We start from the raw sequence: 19,947 nt of genomic DNA, 5'->3' as shown, positions 1-19,947 counted from the left end.
CAGCAAGAGTATCTACGAGGGCTTTGTTGCGGTGTTCAGGCACCACCTACAGCAAAGGCCCAATTTTTCTGCACCTGTATGACAAGTACATGCGATTTCAAATTTGTATGGATTGTTTAGCAGCAGGGCCCGTTCCTGCACCCAGCAAGAGTAACTGCTAGGGGTTTACGGTGTTCAGGCACCACCAACAGCAAAGGCCCAATTTTTGGCACCTGTATAGCACATTCAATTTAAAATTTTTATGGAATTCTTACCAGCAGGTCCTGTTCCTGAACCCAGCAAGAGTATCTGCAAGGGCTTGGTTACAGTGTTCAGGCACCACCAACAGCAAAGGACCAATTTTTGGTAACTTGTATGACAAGTACAAATTTGTATGGATTGTTTAGCAGTAGGGCCCGTTCCTGCACCCAGCAAGAGTAACTGCGAGGGGTTACAGTGTTCAGGCAGCGCCAACAACCAAGACGCAATTTTTCTGCACCCGTATGACAAATACATGTGATTTAAAATTTGTATGTATATTTGTATATGACATTTTTTGCTTTAGAAATGTCAGTATTGCTGCAGCAGGCTACATACATCATAGAGATGCACTACTTTACACTTGACAAAGGAGTGCGCATGCCCAGGATCGGACAACTGCGCATGCTCCGAAACGCGTTGTGAGCCCAGACTGCCCACACTTCCCATCCACACCTCCGTGACGTCAGACGCCGCCGCTGGCCGCCGCACCAGCCTCCTCACTGCTGTCCACTATGATCCGCAAGACAAGAGCGGGCCTCTCCAGTCCTCCGGAACCAAGTGACTGCCTGGATGCCTGGATGCTGCATACATCACCAGCTGCTCTCGGAGCGTGACGATTGACTCGCGATTCCTCTTACCTTTATGTAAGTCACTACATCTTTGTTGTAATAAAAATCTTTTATCACACTCAAGAGGCACTTTCTCCTCCTTTTACTTTACAGGCACACTCAGGGGACCCCCCAGGCACGATATTTGAAGGAATTTTTCATTTTTATAGTTTCACTTTAAGCCTCATTAAAATCAGTAAAGCAGTGCTCCTTTAAAAACGTTTTTTTTCATTGCTACATGTTCCCCAGGGCAGGACCCGGACCCCCCATACACTTTTTTGGAGCAATAACTTGCATTTAAGCCTTCAAAATAAGGCCGTTTGATTTTCGAGGTTTGAGTCCCATAGAATTCAATGGGGTTTGTTTGTTCGAACAAACTTTTCCTCTGTTCGCGGTGTTCTGGTGCGAACTGAACCGGGGGGGGGGGGGGGGAGTTGTTCGGCTCATCACTAGTGGCCATATACTTCAATTTTATTATCTGATTGATGTGCGATTCAATCATAACAGTTGTATCAGAAACAAGCGAATCACCAAAAGTTCTCTTCTGATTGATTTAGACTCAGTTCAGATTGGATTCAGATCTGCCAGGGCGGAAAATACTTACTGACTTACTATATTTATCTTTGAAATAAAAATTGTGTTTAATTTAAAGTGTTTGTTACCCCAACATTTCATATTTCTGATATGTGGCTGCTGTACCAGGTACTTGTATGAGAAAGTCTTCTGTTCTCTTTGTATTGCTTCCTTTGTGTGAAATCCCTGGTGTTCCTGTCTTATGGGAGTGGCTTCATAATTATCAATCAGCTGTGCAGCTGCAGAGCACTAATGAGGAAATCTGCTGGGCCTGCATCCCTTTAGACGTGTTCCTATTGGGAGTATCTCACCAAAAATTACATTTGTGTTGCAGGGGATGCCAGAAATCTGACTTATATCTTAGTGCAGACTTCTGGGAAAATTGGTGAGCCAATCACACGAGCAGGAAATTATGTTTCTGGGGGTGTGGTCAGTATACATTCTGTGTACAGAACACCTCCAGGTAGCCATATTGTATTCCTTTTTTAGAAAATTTCAATGGCTGCAGATTGAAAAGGAAAGGTAATTTTTAATAACATTCAATTACAATATGACTTGTGTCACAATTGTATACGCTATATTGTTTTTTTTTTATTTGCTATTCCCCCCCCCCACAAAAGTGGAAGTACCCTTTACAGAGTAAAGCTGCCTGTGAATGGTGCCAAGTCAGCAGATGACCATACTATCTGTGGAGGTAGATTAATGCATAAACTCATATTTGAAATAGAACAGGACGTGATTGACATTTATCAAAGTGTGTATAGCACCCTAAGAGGGGATTTCCCTCACTTTGGGGAGATTTCCTCTCACTGCTTTTTGCTTCTACAGAGCAGAAATTGAAGGGAAATCTCTCTAAGGCCTCTTGCACCCTGTACTGATGTATGAGCATCAGACATTCCTGGGAGAATGAGCTGTGTATTATTTATGCAAATTTGTGTTTATTTGGATAAGAATTCTTCTAGCTTTATTTTAACTACTTCAGCCCTGGAAGGTTTTCCCCCTTAATGACCACGCCATTTTCTTGCGATTCGGCACTGCGTTACTTTAACTGACAATTGAGGCGTTGTGCGACGTTGTACCCAAATAAAATTGATGTCCTTTTTTTCCCACAAATAGAGCTTTCTTTTGGTGGTATTTGATCACCTCTGCGATTTTTTATTTTTTGAGTTATAAACTAAAAAAGAGCGACAATTGTGAAAAAAAAAAAAACACAATATTTTTTGACTTTCTGCTATATAAGATTCCCAATAAAAAAATGTAAAAATCTAATTTTTTCATCATTTTAGGCCAATTTGTATTCTGCTACATATTTTTGGTAAAAAAAAATCCCAATAAACGTATTTTGATTGGTTTGCGCAAAAGTTATCACGTCTACAAACTAGGGGAAAGATTTATGTCATTTTTATTTATTTTTTTACTAGTAATGGCAGCGATCAGTGATTTTTAGCAAGACTGCGACATTGCGGCGGACAGATCGGACCCCTAACTGACATTTTAGACACTTTTGGGGGGACGGTGGACCAGTGACATTACTACAGTAATCAGTGCTAAAAATATGCTCTGTTACTGTACTAATGACACTGGCAGGGAAGGGGTTAACACCAGGGGCGATCAAAGGGTTAAGTGTATGCCTAGGGGGTGTTTTCTAATTGTGAGGGGGATGGGTTTGTGGAATCAACACAGAGACCTGTGATCCTAAATAGAAGGATCACAGGTGTTCTGTGCTGATTCCTGAGAGAACAACGGTCTGCTGTGTGTACAACAGCAGACCGTTATTCTCTCTCAGCAATTGCGGCCGCCGGCCCCCGTGAGTCAGCTTCATCGCTGGGTAATGGGGGTGCGAGCATACCTCCGGCGGCACGCGTGCGCCCCTAGGTGCGCTCCCGCGAACCACCATACAGGTGTGGCACATGAAGGCAGTGTGGCACATGTGCGTCTTTGCGCATAAACCCCGCAAAAAAACGGACTTATTTATGGCGTTTTTTTACCGCTCTACTGTATATGCAGTGCATGTTGAAAACAATGGGCTGCATTTGCATCAGTAAAAAATGCCGTTACGCCTGACAACTGAGTGTTTTTAGACAGCAGTGTGCAAGAGGCCTAAAGGGACTAAAAAATAATCATTTTAATAATTTACTCCTTCCTTACTTTTTCTAAAATGACAAAAAAAAAAAGTTTTGATCTACACAAAGGAAAAAAAAAAAAACGCATAGTCTGCATGTTCATGCAAAACTCTTTGGAAACCTGAAAAATGCAGGAAATACCGCACAGACTTATTATGGTTTACATAGCGTTATCTCCAGATCTACAAATAAAAGATAATATCGAATGAAAACATGCCATTAAATGCAACCCTAATACTGGAGGTTTAATAAGGACATCATCCTTCTGAATGTTGATATTATCACAATAAGGCTCCTTTCACACGGCCGCTCCGTGTGAAAGGTCCGCTGCGGGACTTTTTTTTTTTTTTTTTCCACGGAGCGGATGACATTTCTGTCATCCGCTCCGTGTGCCCGCATATCATCCCATCCGTTTGCGGATGATATGCGGACATAATGTAAGTCTATAGCACTGCGGATGTCAGCGGATGACACCGCTGACATCCGATTTTCCTTCCTTTCCGTTTTTTACACGGAAGGAAAAATAGGGTTCTGTTCCGTTCGTAAAAACGGAACAGAACTGAAAGGAGGAAAATCGGGTGTCAGCGGATGGTATTCCGCTGACATCCGCAGTGCCATTCACTTACATTATGTCCGCAAATCATCCGCAAACGGATTGGATGATTTGCGGACACACGGAGCGGCCGTGTGAAAGGACCCTAACTCTGCTTTACGAAACACAGTCTTATTATAGATTGATAATTTGCATCCTTTTACATTTTTTTTTTTTTAAGCTTCCTTATTAACTACTTCACCCCCTTAACCTCCCTGGTGGTATGATTCTTTCTGATTTTAGGTGCTGAAAGCGGTACCATTATTTTGCATGTAATTCTTAAGAATGAGCAGCCCAAACCAACTATTTACATATGATTTTTTTTTACTGTGCGTTCTTCTTTATAACATCTCGGGTATGATAAAGTTTGAAACATAAAATCATAAATTATAATATAATAAAAAACTATAAATAAGTTAAATTATGTATGTATGTGTATATATATATATATATATATATATATATATATTATACACACACATATATATATATATATATATATATATATATATATACACATATACACATATATATTATACACACACACACACACACATATATATATATATATATATATATATATATATATATACTGTATATATATATACATATATATATACATATATATATATATACATATACATATATATATATACATATACATACACATAAATATATATATATATATATATAAATATATATATATACATAAATATATATATATATAATATATATACAGTTCTATTCAAAATTATTCAACCCCCACTGAAATTGATTGTTTTGGCCAGTTTGACATTGATTTTGATCATTCAGTCATCCTGCTTACAATTAAATCAAAGAGGCACGTGTAGGTCAGACAAATATAACATAACATTTATAATGAAATAACCACAAATGTCTTTTCTGTGCTCACATCATTATCAGTTTTATTCAACCCCCAAGTGACATTCAATCTTAGTACAACATCCTTTTACAGTTATAACAGCTTTTAAACGTGAAGCATAGCTTGACATAAGTGTCTTGCAGCAATCTACGGGTATCTTCGCCCATTCGTCATGGGCAAATCCTCCAGTTCAGTCACATTCTTAGGCTTGTGCACTGCAACTGCTTTCTTTAAGTCCCATCAGAGGTTCTCAATCAGATTTAAGTCTGGTGACTGTGATGGCCACTCCAAAATGTTCCAGCCTTTAATCTGCAACCATGCTCTAGTGGACTTGGAGGTATGCTTGGGATCATTGTCCTGTTGAAAGGTCCAACGTCTCCCAAGCCTCAGGTTTGTGACGGACTGCATCACATTGTCAACCAATATCTCCTGGTACTGAAGAGAATTCATGGTACCTTGCACACGCTGAAGCTTCCCTGTACCTGCAGAAGCAAAACAGCCCCAAAGCATGATTGACCCCCCGCCATGCTTCACAGTAGGCAAGGTGTTCTTTTCTTCATAGGCCTTGTTCTTCCTCCTCCAAACATAGCGTTGATCCATGGGCCCAAACAGTTCTAATTTTGTTTCATCAGTCCACAGAACACTATCCTAAAACTTCTGTGGTTTGTCCACATGACTTTTGGCATACTGCAGTCGACTCTTCTTATTCTTTGGAGACAGCAAGGGGGTGCGCCTGGGAGTTCTGGCATGGAGGCCTTCATTACGCAGTGTGCACCGTATTTTCTGAGCAGAAACTTCCAGTACCCACATCTGACAAATCTTTTCTCAGTTCCTCAGCAGTCACACGGGGACTTTTCTCCACTCTACGCTTCAGGTAGCGCACAGCAGTCGAAGTCAGCATCTTCTTTCTGCCACGACCAGGTAGCGTTTCAACAGTGCCCTTTGCCTTGAATTTGCGAATTTGCTGAAATTTAACGCCAAGCCACACTCGGGAATACCGCTAGGAAGGTTATTGACCAGGCCATTTTTTTGCAATTCGGCACTGCGATACTTTAACAATTGCACGGTCGTGCAAGGCTGTACCCAAACAAAATTGATATCCTTTTTTTTCCCACAAATAAAGCTTTCTTTTGGTGGTATTTGATCACCTCTGTATTTTTTAGATTTTGCGCTATAAACAAATAAAGAGCGACAATTTAAAAAAAACAAAACAATATTTTTTGCTTCATAGATAGATAGATAGATAGATAGATAGATAGATAGATAGATAGATAGATAGATAGATAGATAGATAGATAGATAGATAGATAGATAGATAGATACAGTGCCTTGAAAAAGTATTTGTACCCCTTGAAATTTTCCACAACTTGTCATGTTACAACCAAAACATAAATATATTTTATTGGGATGTGATAGACCAACACAAAGTGGCACATAATTGTGAAGTGGAAGAAAAATGATAAAAGGTTTTCAACATTTTTTACAAGTAAATATGTGACAGTGTGGCGTGCATTTGTATTCAGCCCCCCCCCCCCCTCCTTTACTCCGATACGCCTAACTAAAATCTAGTGGAACCAATTACCTTCAGAAGTCACCTAATTAGTAAACAGAGTCCACCGTCCAGCTGTGTGTAATTTAATCTCAATATAGATACAGCTGCTCTGTGAAGCCCTCAGAGGTGTTGTTAGAGATAAGGGCCATACACACTATAAGATTTTCTGAAGACTTTTTCCTTCAGATTTACCTTTTCTATGTAGTGCAAGGGCCTGCCTGATTGCATACAAATTGAAAGTGTTTAGGTTTGACCTCATATTATAAGGTTTTGGTAAGTCTAAAGGAAAAAGTCTTCAGAAAATCTTATAGTGTGTATGGCCCATTAGTGAACAAACAGCATCATGAAGACCAAGAAACACACCAGTGAAGTCAGGGATAAAGTTGTGGAGAGGTTTAAAGCAGGGCTAGGTTATAAAAAAATATCCCAAGCTTTGAACATCTCACGGAGCGCTGTTCAATCCATCATCTGAAAATGGAAAGAGTATGGCACAACTACAAACCTACCAAGACACGGCCGTCCACCTAAACGTAAACAAACGTGGAAGAACGTGCTCTGGTCAGATGAGACCAAAATTGAAAGTTTTGGCCTAAAAGCGAAATTCTATGTGTGGCAGGAAAAGGAACACTGCACATCACCCTGAACACACTATTAGAGATTTAAAGTTTAAATGATAAAAGTCTCTGAAATATACAGTATCTCACATTTTTGTAAATATTTTATTCTATCTTTTCATGTGACAACACTGAAGAAATGACACTTTGCTACAATGTAAAGTAGTGAGTGTACAGCTTGTATAACAGTGTAAATTTGCTGTCCCCTCAAAATAACTCAACACACAGCCATTAATGTCTAAACTGCTGGCAACAAAAGTGAGTACACCCCTAAGTGAAAATGTCCAAATTGGGCCCAATTAGCCATTTTTCCTCCCCGGTGTCATGTGACTCGTTGGTGTTACAAGGTCTCAGGTGTGAATGGGGAACAGGTGTGTAAATTTGGTGTTATCACTCTCACTCTTTCATACTGGTCACTGGAAGTTCAACATGGCACCTCATGGCAAAGAACTCTCTGAGGATCTGAAAAAAAAAAACTGTTGCTCTACATAAAGATGGCCTAGGCTATAAGAAGATTGCCAAGGCCCTAAAACTGAGCTGCAACACAGTGACCAAGACCATACAGCAGTTTAACAGCACAGGTTCCACTCAGAACAGGCCTTGCCATGATCGACCAAAGAAGTTGAGTGCACGTGCTCAGCATCATATCCAGATCTTTGGGAAATAGACATATGAGTGCTGCCAGCATTGCTGCAGAGGTTGAAGGGATGGGGGGTCAGCCTATCAGTGCTTAGACCATACGCCGCACACTGCATCAAATTGGTCTGCATGGCTGTCATCACAGAAGGAAGCGTCTTCTAAAGATGATGCACAAGAAAGCCCGCCAAGAGTTTGCTTAAGACAAGCAGACTAAGGACATGGACCACTGGAACCATGTCCTGTGGTCTGATGAGACCAAGATAAACATATTTGGTTTAGATGGTGTCAAGCGTGTGTGGGGGCAACCAGGTGAGGAGTGCAAAGACAAATGTGTCTTTCTACAGTCAAGCATGGTGGTGGGAGTGTCATGGTCTGGGGCTGCATGAGTGCTGCCGGCACTGGGGAGCTACAGTTCATTAAGGGAACCATGAATGCCAACATGTATTGTGACATACTGAAGCAGAGCATGATCCCCTCCCTTTGGAGACTGGGCCGCAGGGCAGTATTCCAACATGGTAACGTTAATTAATTATGCAATAATTACTGTTCTCTCTCTGCCTCAATCACGTTCCTCTCCCTGTCTCAATCACTTGCTGTCTCCCCCGCACACTACATGTGGCTGCTGTGCGAGCAGCCTTTATATAGTGTGGGGCGTGTACTTTGTCCAATCATGGCAGAGATGATTTGATTGGCCAAAGCATGGAGGTCAGGGTGCATGCTTTGGCCACTCACATAATGCACTGCATGCACATTATGGATGCGGGCACTCGAATTTCCTGTGAAGAAGCACATTTGTTCGTCATTCGACGAATGAGCGAACAGCCAATGTTCGTTTTGAACTTACATTGGACTCTAACTCAAAGCTCATCCCTACCCAAGAGAGTTAAGGCAGTGCTGGAAAATAATGATGGCCACACAAAATATTAACACTTTGTGCCCAATTTGGACATTTTCACTTAGGGGTGTATTCAGTTTTGTTGCAAGCGGTTTAGATATTATTGACTGTGTTTTATTTTGAGGGGACAGCAAATTTACACTGTTATATAAGCTGTACACTCACTACTTTACATTGTAGCAAAATTTCATAATATAATAATAAAATATTTACAAAAATGTGAGGGGTGTACTCACTTTTGTGAGATACTGTAGCTGGGTGCATCAACATTTTAAATTTTTTCTTTTAATATTAGAAAAAAATAATTAATCAAGTCCCAAAAAGGCTGGAATTTAAAGTTGTTGTAAACTCTGTTACGCCACTTGTACCTACAGGTAAGTCTATAAAAAGGCTTACCTGTAGGTACTGATTATCTCCAAAGCTTGCATAGTTTAGGAGGTATTCAGAGTGCATGCAGCCGATGACATCATCGGCGCATGCGCTCTGAAGGTCCAGCTTATAGTGGTGGAGCTTCAGAGCTTGTGCCGGAAACGGCGGCTCCCACGGGACATCATTGCGGCCACTCACAGTGCTGGATCCCGCGAACCCGGAAGAAACACCACGGGAAGATGTCAGCCGTCACAGTAGGGTAAATGACCAATATAATAACCAATGGCATTTCATTACCTCCTGTAGCTCAGACCCTTGGAAAACAATGCTCTTCATATACACATACACTCTATGGATTGGTGCCTGTGCACACCTGACCTTTACACCTACCCATATGGCGAAACATATGGGGAGACCCCTTCGATATTTTTGAGCTTAGGGGTTTTCCAGTGAGGAGTATTGCTAATGATACAGCATACAAAGACATTACAGACAATTGTATGCTTCCAACAACAGTTCTCTGCTCCACAAAGTTTTTCTTTTGTTTTTTTAATTGGTTGAACTAGATGGACTTGTGTCTTTTTTTAACCTGACTATGTAACAATGACTATGCTCCTGCACACAAAGTCAGCTCCATAAGAGCATGGCTTAACCAGTCTGGTGTAGAGCAGCACTTATCAAACTTTGTACCCCAGAGGAACCCCTAAAATAGTTTTCAGTACACAAGGAAACTTTACTAAAACCAATTCATCAGGGGTCAAAAGCAAAAATGCCTTTTACTTTGGCGGTCAGTAGGAATAATGCAGCGGTAGTCATTGCCACCCTTGTAGACAGCTAAAAAAATCTTTGGTGTCATGTTGGTGGCTTTGCCAGGTGGCAATGGACCTGAATTTATGGCAGCACAACCAAATGGGAGGTCAGTCAGCCAAAGCGCAATTTCTAGAGGAACCCCATTTTATAATAGCTAGTGTATATCAAGTGGCGTCAAGTGGTATAGAGGAGCTCAAGTGGCCTGCACAGATCTCGGCTCTACTGAGCATCACAGCTTAACTCACCTCTAGCAACTTCCAGAGGAACCTTGGTTCAGAATGGCTGGTGTAGAGGACCTCGAGAGGCCTGCACAGATCTCGGCTCTACTGAGCATCACAGCTTATTTCAACTCTAGCAACTTCCAGAGGAACCTTGGTTGAGAAAGGCTGGTGTAGAGGACCTCGAGAGGCCTGCACAGATCTCGGCTCTACTGAGCATCACAGCTTAACTCACCTCTAGCAACTTCCAGAGGAACTCTGGTTGAGAATGGCTGGTGTAGAGGACATTGAGTGGCCTGCACAGATTTCGACCCTACTAAGCATCACAGCACAACTCACCCCTAGCAACTTCCAGAGGAACCCTGCTTGAGAATAGCTGGTGTAGAGGAAGTGTCCTGCACAGAACTCTGACCTCAACCCTACTGAGTGATGAACTGGAATGCCTTTTGACAATCATGTCTTCTCATCCAACATCAGTACCTAAACTCACAAATGCTCTTTTGGCTATATGGACAAAAATTCCCACAGGCACACTCCAATATCTTGTGATACTCCTTCCCAGAATGGTAGAGGTTGCTATAAAGGTAAAGGATGCTATTCCTTACCAATGACCATGAGAGGTCCATCAAGCTCATATACTGTAGGTGTAATGGCTAGGAGTTTGCAAACTGTTCTGTAAAAAAAAAAAAGATATACTGCCTGGCATTCAGTCCATATGAACAGTAGGGCAACTTGCTCACTCAACAAGTTCCACAAGCAGTGACAACTCACCATGAAAACGAAAAAGAAAAGTAGAATCTATTGTAGTTTATTCTACTTTGACATTGCAGAATATCTTTTTTTTCTGGGTTTCTTTTTTTCTTACTTTTTCATACAAGACTGCTGTGGTGGAAACTGAAACGAAAGCCTAGTACACACGCAACAATTATCGGCTGACCAATCGTCTGTCTTTTCTCCAGAGTGGTGTTTTGTTGGTTGGAATGTGCCTAGGCTGCACACGAATTTTCTCGCCTGACAAAATTCTACTTCAGAAGTGATGTCATGAGTTGGTTTGCTTTCTTTGTGTTCTTTCTTCTCTGAGCATGCTCAGTCTTGCTCATTAGATTTTTCCCTGTCGAAATCTGTACTGACTGCACGAAAATCGACCGTGTTTTGACGGCGGACAAAAATTTTATAGCCTGCACACCAGATTTTTTTCGGCTGAAAAGTCGGAGTCGGTTGTCGGAAGCATCATACTAACAAGCCGAAAATCAGCAGATCGGTCGTCGGACGAAAATTCCCTGCCGATTTTCGACGCGTGTGTATGTGGCTTTACTCAGCTACATGGTGAATGTCTAGCTTGGGGGCTGTACTATCTAACAGCAACACAGAGGAGGTGCGGGAGGGGAGGTTACAGGGAAACAGACCAATACACAAATCTTTGGCCATATATTAAATAATTAGAAACCTATACCAAAAAAAAGGTTTATAGGGTATAAACTTTCAATGATCAGTTACTGAAAGCTTTTACACTTTTATTGAACACGAATACAAGTGCATACGTTTATTTCTTAAATAATTTATCTACTGTATACAAAACAATGACACGCATGCAGTTTTAACAAAAAATGATTCAATAAAATATAAAAATAAGGGGCCACAGGCCCTACTTAAATAAGCTGGGACATTTAATGAACACATGCTAAAATAATTAAATATAGGCAAGCTTTTTGACTCTTTTTCCTGATATAGAGGAGCAGCCAATGACCTGACATCCTCCTATAACCTATTTCTGCTTTTTCATCGTATCAAGACAGCTTATCAAGACAGCTTATTATTATAATGGTCAGCTCCATCTAGTGGCCATAATGCGGAATTTTCCTGATTCCCTCTATTTTGTATAAACAAATACAATTCAACCTGAAGAAAAAAAATAGCCTAATAAACCCATTTGTTTTTTACCTCATTCGCACTGGACGAATGTTTGTGCAGTTTCACAGAATTAATAACAAATTATTTTTATAGATACGCCCCTTTGTAATAGTTAATAAGGTTTGTTAAAAATAAAAAAGATCTCTCTTTGAGAAAAAGAGGTGTCCTTGCTGCTGTTTCTGGTTTGGCTCACTCAATGGTCTGAAGCAGCACATGCCATGGATACCTTACCTGTAAGGAGGCATTGAGATTTTTCAGCAAGCTGGACATTTTCTCAGAGCAATACACTGCTTTAGAATGGCCGTCCCCCTACAATAACCCTAAATAGGCTAATACACCTGGGATCGAGTCATCTATGGTCACTATTAGCCAGGTAGCAATAGAATGTACTACATAAAAGTCATCACAAGTCCTAATGGTCCCCATTCCATTGTCATGTTCCTTGCCTTGATTGGTTGATGTATAATGACTCTGAGTCTATATGATCACACCGTGCCCAGTCCGGTGTTCACAATTTCCATTTCTTGGTCGATGTAACAAAGATAACAGGAGAGTTCCAGCGATAACTGTCCCTCTTGACCTCTGTTTGTGCACATTCTCTTTTTGAATCCTCTCCTGTGATTGGTTAGTTCATTCATGTACTCTGTCTCCGCAGAACGGTGACACATCCGTGGTGACTGATGCCACGTAGCAGTGGTTGCCCCTCAGAAACCTGATTTGTCCTTGGATCATATACAAACGTTTTCTCCGTCCCTTCGCCGTTTTCATCCCTGCCGCCCATAATATAGATCTTCCCTCCGCAGACCGTCAGCCCACAGCTTTCCTGCAGAACAAGAGAGACGTAATTTTAGTTTTATTACAGCTGAACTCCAGCACTCAGTACTTGCACAGTTGTACCGGCTCCTCTCCTGTACTGAAATGGCTTACTCTGATTTCACTGCACACTGTGAGCAAGTCAGAGAAAGCCTGAATCATTTCCTGGCTGGAGGACATTCAGCATTATCTAGACCCTTTCTCCCTCCCCCCCCCCCAGCCCCATTCATTCATTGAATTTCACTTCTTTCAATCATGGAGGCTCAGAATTGTATGTGGGCTTCGCCTGCATGCAAATGTAGCCTGCCTGGGAATGCCCACTTCACCAGACTGATAATTACCCATCAAGGCATTGTGATATTTGCAGCCTACCACTTGCATCAGTGCTGAGGGCTCTTTGAAAGGAGCACTAATAGAAGCTTTATACAGCACCCTGCCAGTCCCTCCCACCAGCGATGATCTTCCTGCATTGCATATAGCACCCTCTAGTGTGCTACTAGTGTGAGTGTAGGAAAATGTATGTTTTTGGCTCATGGTTAACTTCTGAGTCTTAATTGGGTAATGCGTCCATTGCAGGTCAGGTTGGATGACTCATACAGGCAGGTCTCTGGTGCCTCCCCCTGGTTCTGGAGATTTGGAGAAAATTCTAGAAGCTGGATGGTGGAGACCAGGAGGGTTGATCTGCATACTTAGGGGAGCTTAGCCAATACCTAGGCAGTGGGCCTGGCATAGTGGCTGAGCCAGCCCCTAAATATAGATGAGTCATGCCAGCAGGGTAGTTGGGTGGAAGATGGAGTGCTGAGGAGACTGTCTGTGGTCTTGGAGGAGACCCCGTGGACTGGGGGAGGACTGGAGCTCAGGCTGGAATGGGAGGATCCTGACAGCAGTGTGGTTTGAAAGGAATCTTGCCAAAGAAGCAGCGGAAGAAAGGAGGACAGGGTGAGTACATCAGCACACTTAGGACCACACAAGGGAAGAGACTGCCAGATGCAGCAAGCCTTTCTAGAAGACAGCATTGTGCTTAATCTTTCCTTTAACTTGTCCTGGAAGATCTTCAGAGCAGCCGGGTGGGCTGGTGAAGAAGCAGTCAGGTGGGCTTGTAGTTCCTGCAGTCAGTTGAGCTAGGATCAGTGTCTACAAGGGAGTTGGAGTTGCAGCCTACAACAATTTGTGCTACTTTCTAAGGGACTGAGTGCCAAGTCCATGAGGGGCTTTTGCATCTTTTTCTATCAGGAAGAGGACTGTTTTGAAGCGTGTACATAGGGAGGAAGTTGTCCCTGGTTCTGTGTGTATCAAGCTGGGTATCCCATTAATTCCTAATCCCCATTCAATTTATTACCCCTAATAAAACATATAAACCAAGCTCAAAGACTATTCCTTGTGTCTGGATGAAAGTGGAAAACGCTTATTGCCTGGCTGTGTAGGAGTGGGAAACCTAGTCATCTGCAGCCCCTTCGGGGGTATTGCTGCATGCATAGAGAAGCACAGGTATGTAATGAAAACAGAATTTATTAAACAGATTTATGAATTAATGTCATTAGAATGTTGAATTGGAGGAACCATGGAAGGCAAATACAGTATATAAGCAGATTAAACTTCAGTTTATACATGTCACCGTGCTGAAAACAGTTGTCTGCAGTTAGTTGGACTGGTGGTGCCTTTTTCTGATGCTCCTTGTAGTGTTTCAGGAGTCATCCTCAGTATACCATGTTCTTCAAACCAATTTCTTAATTAGTTGTGAATAAAGTGGGGAAGGTCTAAAATTTAGATCCAAAAAAGAGACCTACAATGTAAAGATCTAAAATTTCTAACATATTTTTATTTCTGTCTGTGACCCCGTTATGGATGTTTTCCAACACTTCCTGTCTCAGTGAGGAAGGGGGAGCAGTTATCACATGCACAGAAAGGCGCAGACAAAAATAAAACCATTTTCACAAATTATACCTCCTCCTCTTCTAACAGTGTTTTTGGTTTTGTCTGTGTATCCATTGGAGGGTTTCCCATCACTTCCTTAATAAAAGGTGAGTGGTAATCTCCCCAGCAGAAATAGAAATCTGACAGTCTCTCACAGCAGCGTTTCTCAACCTTTTTCAGGTATCCTTTAAAAGTATGCAAAATGTCAAGGCACCCCTGGAAAATAACCATTGATGGTCACTTACCATTAATGGAAAACCTGAGCTTGGGATGATGCATGCATGTCACTGCCTTGATGCAACTAATTTTACATCAAAGGCCCCTCCCTTTACATCAGAGGTTTCCCCATAACATCAGGGTCCCCCCATAATAAAAACCTCTCATCACATCAGCCACACCATTACCATCAGATGCCCCCTCATACATCAGGGTCCACCTTATACAACTTGGGTCCCCCAACACAGAGTCCCCCCACACCATCAGAGCCCTACCTTGCTCCAGCAGCATGGAAGAAGGTAAGAGGTGGAGCAGGTCTGGATAGAGGTGCGCTCTGTCCTCTCCTAAATGCTGGAAGCATTGGCATCATGATTTGCCATGATGTGAGCAGGACACTATGCGTCCTGGCCCTAGATCTTTATTGGTTGTTATGGGGCAGGTCTGCACCATGGTGATACATGATGCTTGTGACGCCATTCACCGTCACTGGAGGTGAAGAGCAGATACTTTTTGAATTGCTTCAGATGGGACAGTAATATTTGTCAACCATATCTTCATATAGAAATATGAAGATTTAATACCACCTTACACAGCGTATTCCATGTGCTTGTCTGAGACACTAAGACTGTCATTGGCAGACTTCCCTATTGTTTGTGTATTGGGAGGGAATGTGGATTGTGCCTGTCTCATTGTTAAATGTTAATGATCTCAAATTGTTCTGTCTGCCTTAAGATAAGCTTATTATGGGATGTACTGTATATGTGTATGTGGATTGGCTGCTAAGGGGGAGTGGGGATTGTCCCATAGTGTAAATCTTTGTGTACACTGTATGGGAGTGTAAAACTCTGTTTTCATTGGATTATGAATGTCAGGGCCTTGTTCAATAAAGTTTAGTTATACTTCACCCTCAATCTAGAGTCCTGTCTCTCATTGGGGGAATATGCTACAAGGGATTGCTTTGTCCTTCATACTCCCTTGGATAATCACTAAGCTCTTGTAAGAGCTTGTGTAAGAGCTTGTTCTTGTTTCTGCTTCACTCTCAGGGGAAAGAGATGGTCACCCACGGGAACCTGGAGCCTTGTCATAGGTCCAGGGTGGGTAGGAGACGGCGAGACCCTAACCAAGCTGCGGCAGTTTGTGGGGTCTGAAGTGGTTACAGTGTCTGGTGGGGTGCTTGGAGTCCTCGGGAAGCACTAGGAGCATCCGTCCATGGAGGTACCCGGTCGGGGTGCCGGTTGATCCGTTACAGTGCTAATCTAGGGCAAACTGTTCCTTCTTTGTGGCACCTCTCTCGCACCTTTCAATATACATTTCTAGAACCAGGGTTGTGCCATCTGTCTTGCATTGTGCTGTGTTTTCTATTTGTGTGATTTATGGACATTAAGCTGAGTTCTCACCAGTGATCCAGGTAAAGCAGCTGCCTCGCCCCACGCATCCGACTCTGGCTGGTATTTGAAGATGGTGCTCATTAACCCCCCGACAACGTAAATCGTTCCATCTAGCTCAACTGCACCGATACAGTCCTTGCAGAATGGGGCTGGAGACTTATATGTCCATTTATCCTCCACGGGATCATAACATTGAACCTGGAAAACATACAACTTCCATCATAATGCTGAAGGACCAGATTACAATTCTCCCACAAAATACAAGATGAGGGAAATACAGAGGACATGCACATGTAGAATCTCTTAAAGTGTATATATAGCTGCATGTGTTTGGGTTTGTTTTGCTAGAATGGAAGGGTTTCACTGTCCGTGTGTCAATGAGGAAATTTCCCTTCACTTCCAGATCCAGAGACACATTAAGTTAGAGGAAATCTCCCAAAGTGAAGAGAATTCCACTCTTAGGCGGATGCCCTCATTGGAAGATTTCTTCTGGTCACCAGTAAAAATACAAAGAACTGATCTCCTCAATTGGGATACAGACAGTAATAAAACATGACAGATGGTCTAACCCTTCCATATTCTTTTGAAAACTTTTTTAAAAATGGTCAAATTTTTCAACCATTTTACCCCATAAGGAACCCTGAAAATAAATTCTAGGTCTTGGGAAACCCTGCTAAAACCACATTTTTGGAGTTTGGTGGGAAAATAGCCTCTTATATTGGCAGTCAGTAGGAAGAATGTCTCCCTTACAGCAGTGATCAAAATCGCACCCTTTCAGATAGCTAAAAAGATAATTTGTGTCCTGCAGCTGGCTCTGCCAATTGGCATTGGCTCAGAGACTATGTAGGCACCATCAAATAGGAGATCAATCAGCCACAGCTCAAGGGACCCCTAGTAACCCCTGGAGAAACCCCAGGGTTCCATGGCCTAGAAATACTTTAACTCTTTTGACCAACTTCTGGATTACAATGTAGTGCCTTCTCCCATCTTCTGTAATACTGTATTATTGACCAAGCTGTCTAGGCTCCTAGTAATGAGCTGGGTGTCACTCAATTGTCTATACTAGATTTCTAGGCCTGAACTGACTTATATCTGACTGAAACAAATGGATCTGTATCAAAGGAGGGGGAAGAAGCCAATGGACTAACTCAACAATAAATCTATATTTAGACAAAAAGATTACGGAAAAAAAAAATAAAAAAGGGGGAAGGCCCATTTGACCACTTGATATTTTTGCTGTCACTCTATGTTTCCATGTTTGTTCTTTTTATCTTTAGCTATTGAACTCAGAAACAGCCCATCAGCATGACAGACACAGATACACTTTGAGAGGGGCCTCGCACGAGACGTCATTCTGCAAGCCGGGTGGAAGCTTGGACATGCTGGCTGTTTGAATTACACGCTGTTGTACATCATGCTTTCTAAGTGCATTTCTATTGTTTTAATAAATTTGTTTGGTAAAGTACTACACTATGTGGACCTCCTTTTGTATTTAAATCCCTTCCTTGGAGTTTATTTTGGCCTAGGAGTCCGGAGAGTCTCTATATTATTGGATCATGGTATTTTTGGCTGCAGGGCAGCAAGGCATTTTGTGATCTCATTGTGAGATCAGAAAATCTGGTAAGGAGCTCTGTTACCTAATTGTGGTGAAGGGGCTTCGGGAATTTTTTTTCGTGGAGGTGTACAGTAATATTTCCGACATTAAGAAAGAAGATCGTGGAGGATTGTGAACTGAGCACTATTGTTTGCACTTTAATCATTTTAAATTTTTTAACCGGTTGCCGACCGCCGCACGACGATATACGTCGGCAGTCAGCCCCGGCCAGGCAAAGTGACGTATATCTACGTCACTAGCCTGTCACTTGCTGGGGAGCCAATAGCGGGTATGCGCGAGCCCGCGGAGGCACGCTCCCGCCCCGGCTCGTTCCCCAGCAAGTCCGTGTGTGTGACCGGCGGACCCGATGTCCGCCGGTCACTCGCCGATCGTCGGTGCAGAGGGAGAAAGGCATTTCCCCAGGTCATTCTCCCCTGTGTAGAAACAGTGATCATACGGTTCTACTATGTAGGACCATTGATCATTGTTCCTACACTTCAAGCCACAGCCAATCACAGTAAGAATCACGCCCCTAGGGACACACACCACCCCTACCTCTCAAATAAAGTTAACCACTTCACTACCAGTGTCATTTTGCAGTAACAGTGCATATGTACTGTATAGAACTGATTACTGCAGTAATGTCACTGGTAACCCCAAAAGTGTCAAAAATGTCAGTCAAGGGTCCGATCTGTCCGCCGCAATGTCGCTGTACCGCAAAAAAAATTGCAGATCGCTGCCATTACGCGTTAAAAAAACACACCAAAAATGACAGAAATCTTTCCCTCAGTTAGTAAACGCGATAACTTTTGCGCAAACCAATCAATACGCTTTTTGCGATTTTTTTTACCAAACATATGTAGCAGAAAACAAATTGGCCAAAAATGTTAAAAAATTTTGATTTTTAAATTTTTTTGGGGGGGAATTTCATATAAAAAAATTTGAAAAATATTGCTGTTTTTGCAAAATTTACGCTCTTTTTTTGTTTATAGCGCAAAAAGTAAAAATCGCACAGGTGATCAAATACCACCAAAAGAAAGCTCTGTGTGTGGGAAAAAAAGGACGTCAAATTAGTTTAGGTACAGCGTCGCACAACCGCGCAATTGTCCGTTAAAGTCACGCAGTAAAAAAAATCGCAAAAAAAACCCTGGTCAGGAAGGGGGTAAAATCTTCCGGGGCTTAAGTGGGTAATTTTTTAATTTTAAATTTTTTGCACATTATATATGGACTTTTGCACTTTATATAATGTGTTAGTGACTTTTTTTTTGTGACATTTTTTTTTACATGATCTGAGTTGATTATATGAGTTAACCGCTTGCGGGCCATATACTGCGCAGGATCACGTACCTAGTCAGGGGCACACATGGGCGCCACCAGCGACCTTCCCTCGCTATTATTAGACACAGCGAGAGCTGATCTGCGGGTACCATGGACTCGATGCCTGCCAGTACCTGTGGATCGTTAGGCAAAGAGCCAGGACGGCATAAACAAGGCAGATTGCCATTTTGTCAGTAGGGCAGGCAATGATCCGGTATTTCTGCAAAGCAGGAACATGGATCAATGCCTTCCCATAGTAAAAGCCCCTCCCCCACTGTGAGAAAACACATTGTTAGGCACAAAGTTAAACCTTTGATCGTCCCCGCTGTTAACCCCTTCCCAGCAGTCCCACTGATCACCACCATTACTAGTTAAAAATCAATACAAATATCCCATAGTTTGTAGACGCTATGACCAATCAATATACGCTCATTGGGATTTTTGCAAAAATATGTAGCAGAATACATATTGGTCTAAATTGATGAAAAAGTGTGATTAAAAAAAAATTTATGGGAACTTTTATAGCAATAAAAAAAAGTAAAAAAAAAAAAAATATTTTTCAAAATTGTCGGTCTATTTTTTTTTCTTTATAGAGCAAAAAATAAAACCGCAGAAATGATTAAATACCACCAAAAGAAAGCTCTATTTGTAGGAAAAAAGAGACATACATTTTATTTG

At 41.9% G+C, this 19,947-nt stretch overlaps 1 protein-coding gene across 1 annotated transcript in view; it reads right to left on the bottom strand.

Annotated features, from left to right (window-relative positions):
• Nucleotides 1-12,385: 12,385 nt before the first annotated feature.
• The window catches only part of LOC309547471 (kelch-like protein 35), a 31,447-nt gene continuing 23,885 nt past the window's right edge, over nt 12,386-19,947 (bottom strand). Inside the window, exons 6-7 of the mRNA XM_082247334.1 lie at nt 16,368-16,556; nt 12,386-12,850 (exon numbers count right to left, since the gene is read on the bottom strand). Of these exons, the coding sequence (XP_082103460.1) occupies nt 12,662-12,850; nt 16,368-16,556 (378 nt within the window). The 3' untranslated portion in view covers nt 12,386-12,661. The remainder of the gene's footprint in view (nt 12,851-16,367; nt 16,557-19,947) is intronic.

This window comes from Pelophylax lessonae (genome assembly GCF_965119305.1).
Source record: "Pelophylax lessonae genome assembly, chromosome: 2".
Lineage (NCBI taxonomy): Eukaryota > Metazoa > Chordata > Amphibia > Anura > Ranidae > Pelophylax > Pelophylax lessonae.
The sequence above is the reverse complement of the archived record's forward strand: the minus strand, read 5'-3'. Positions and strand labels throughout refer to the sequence as shown.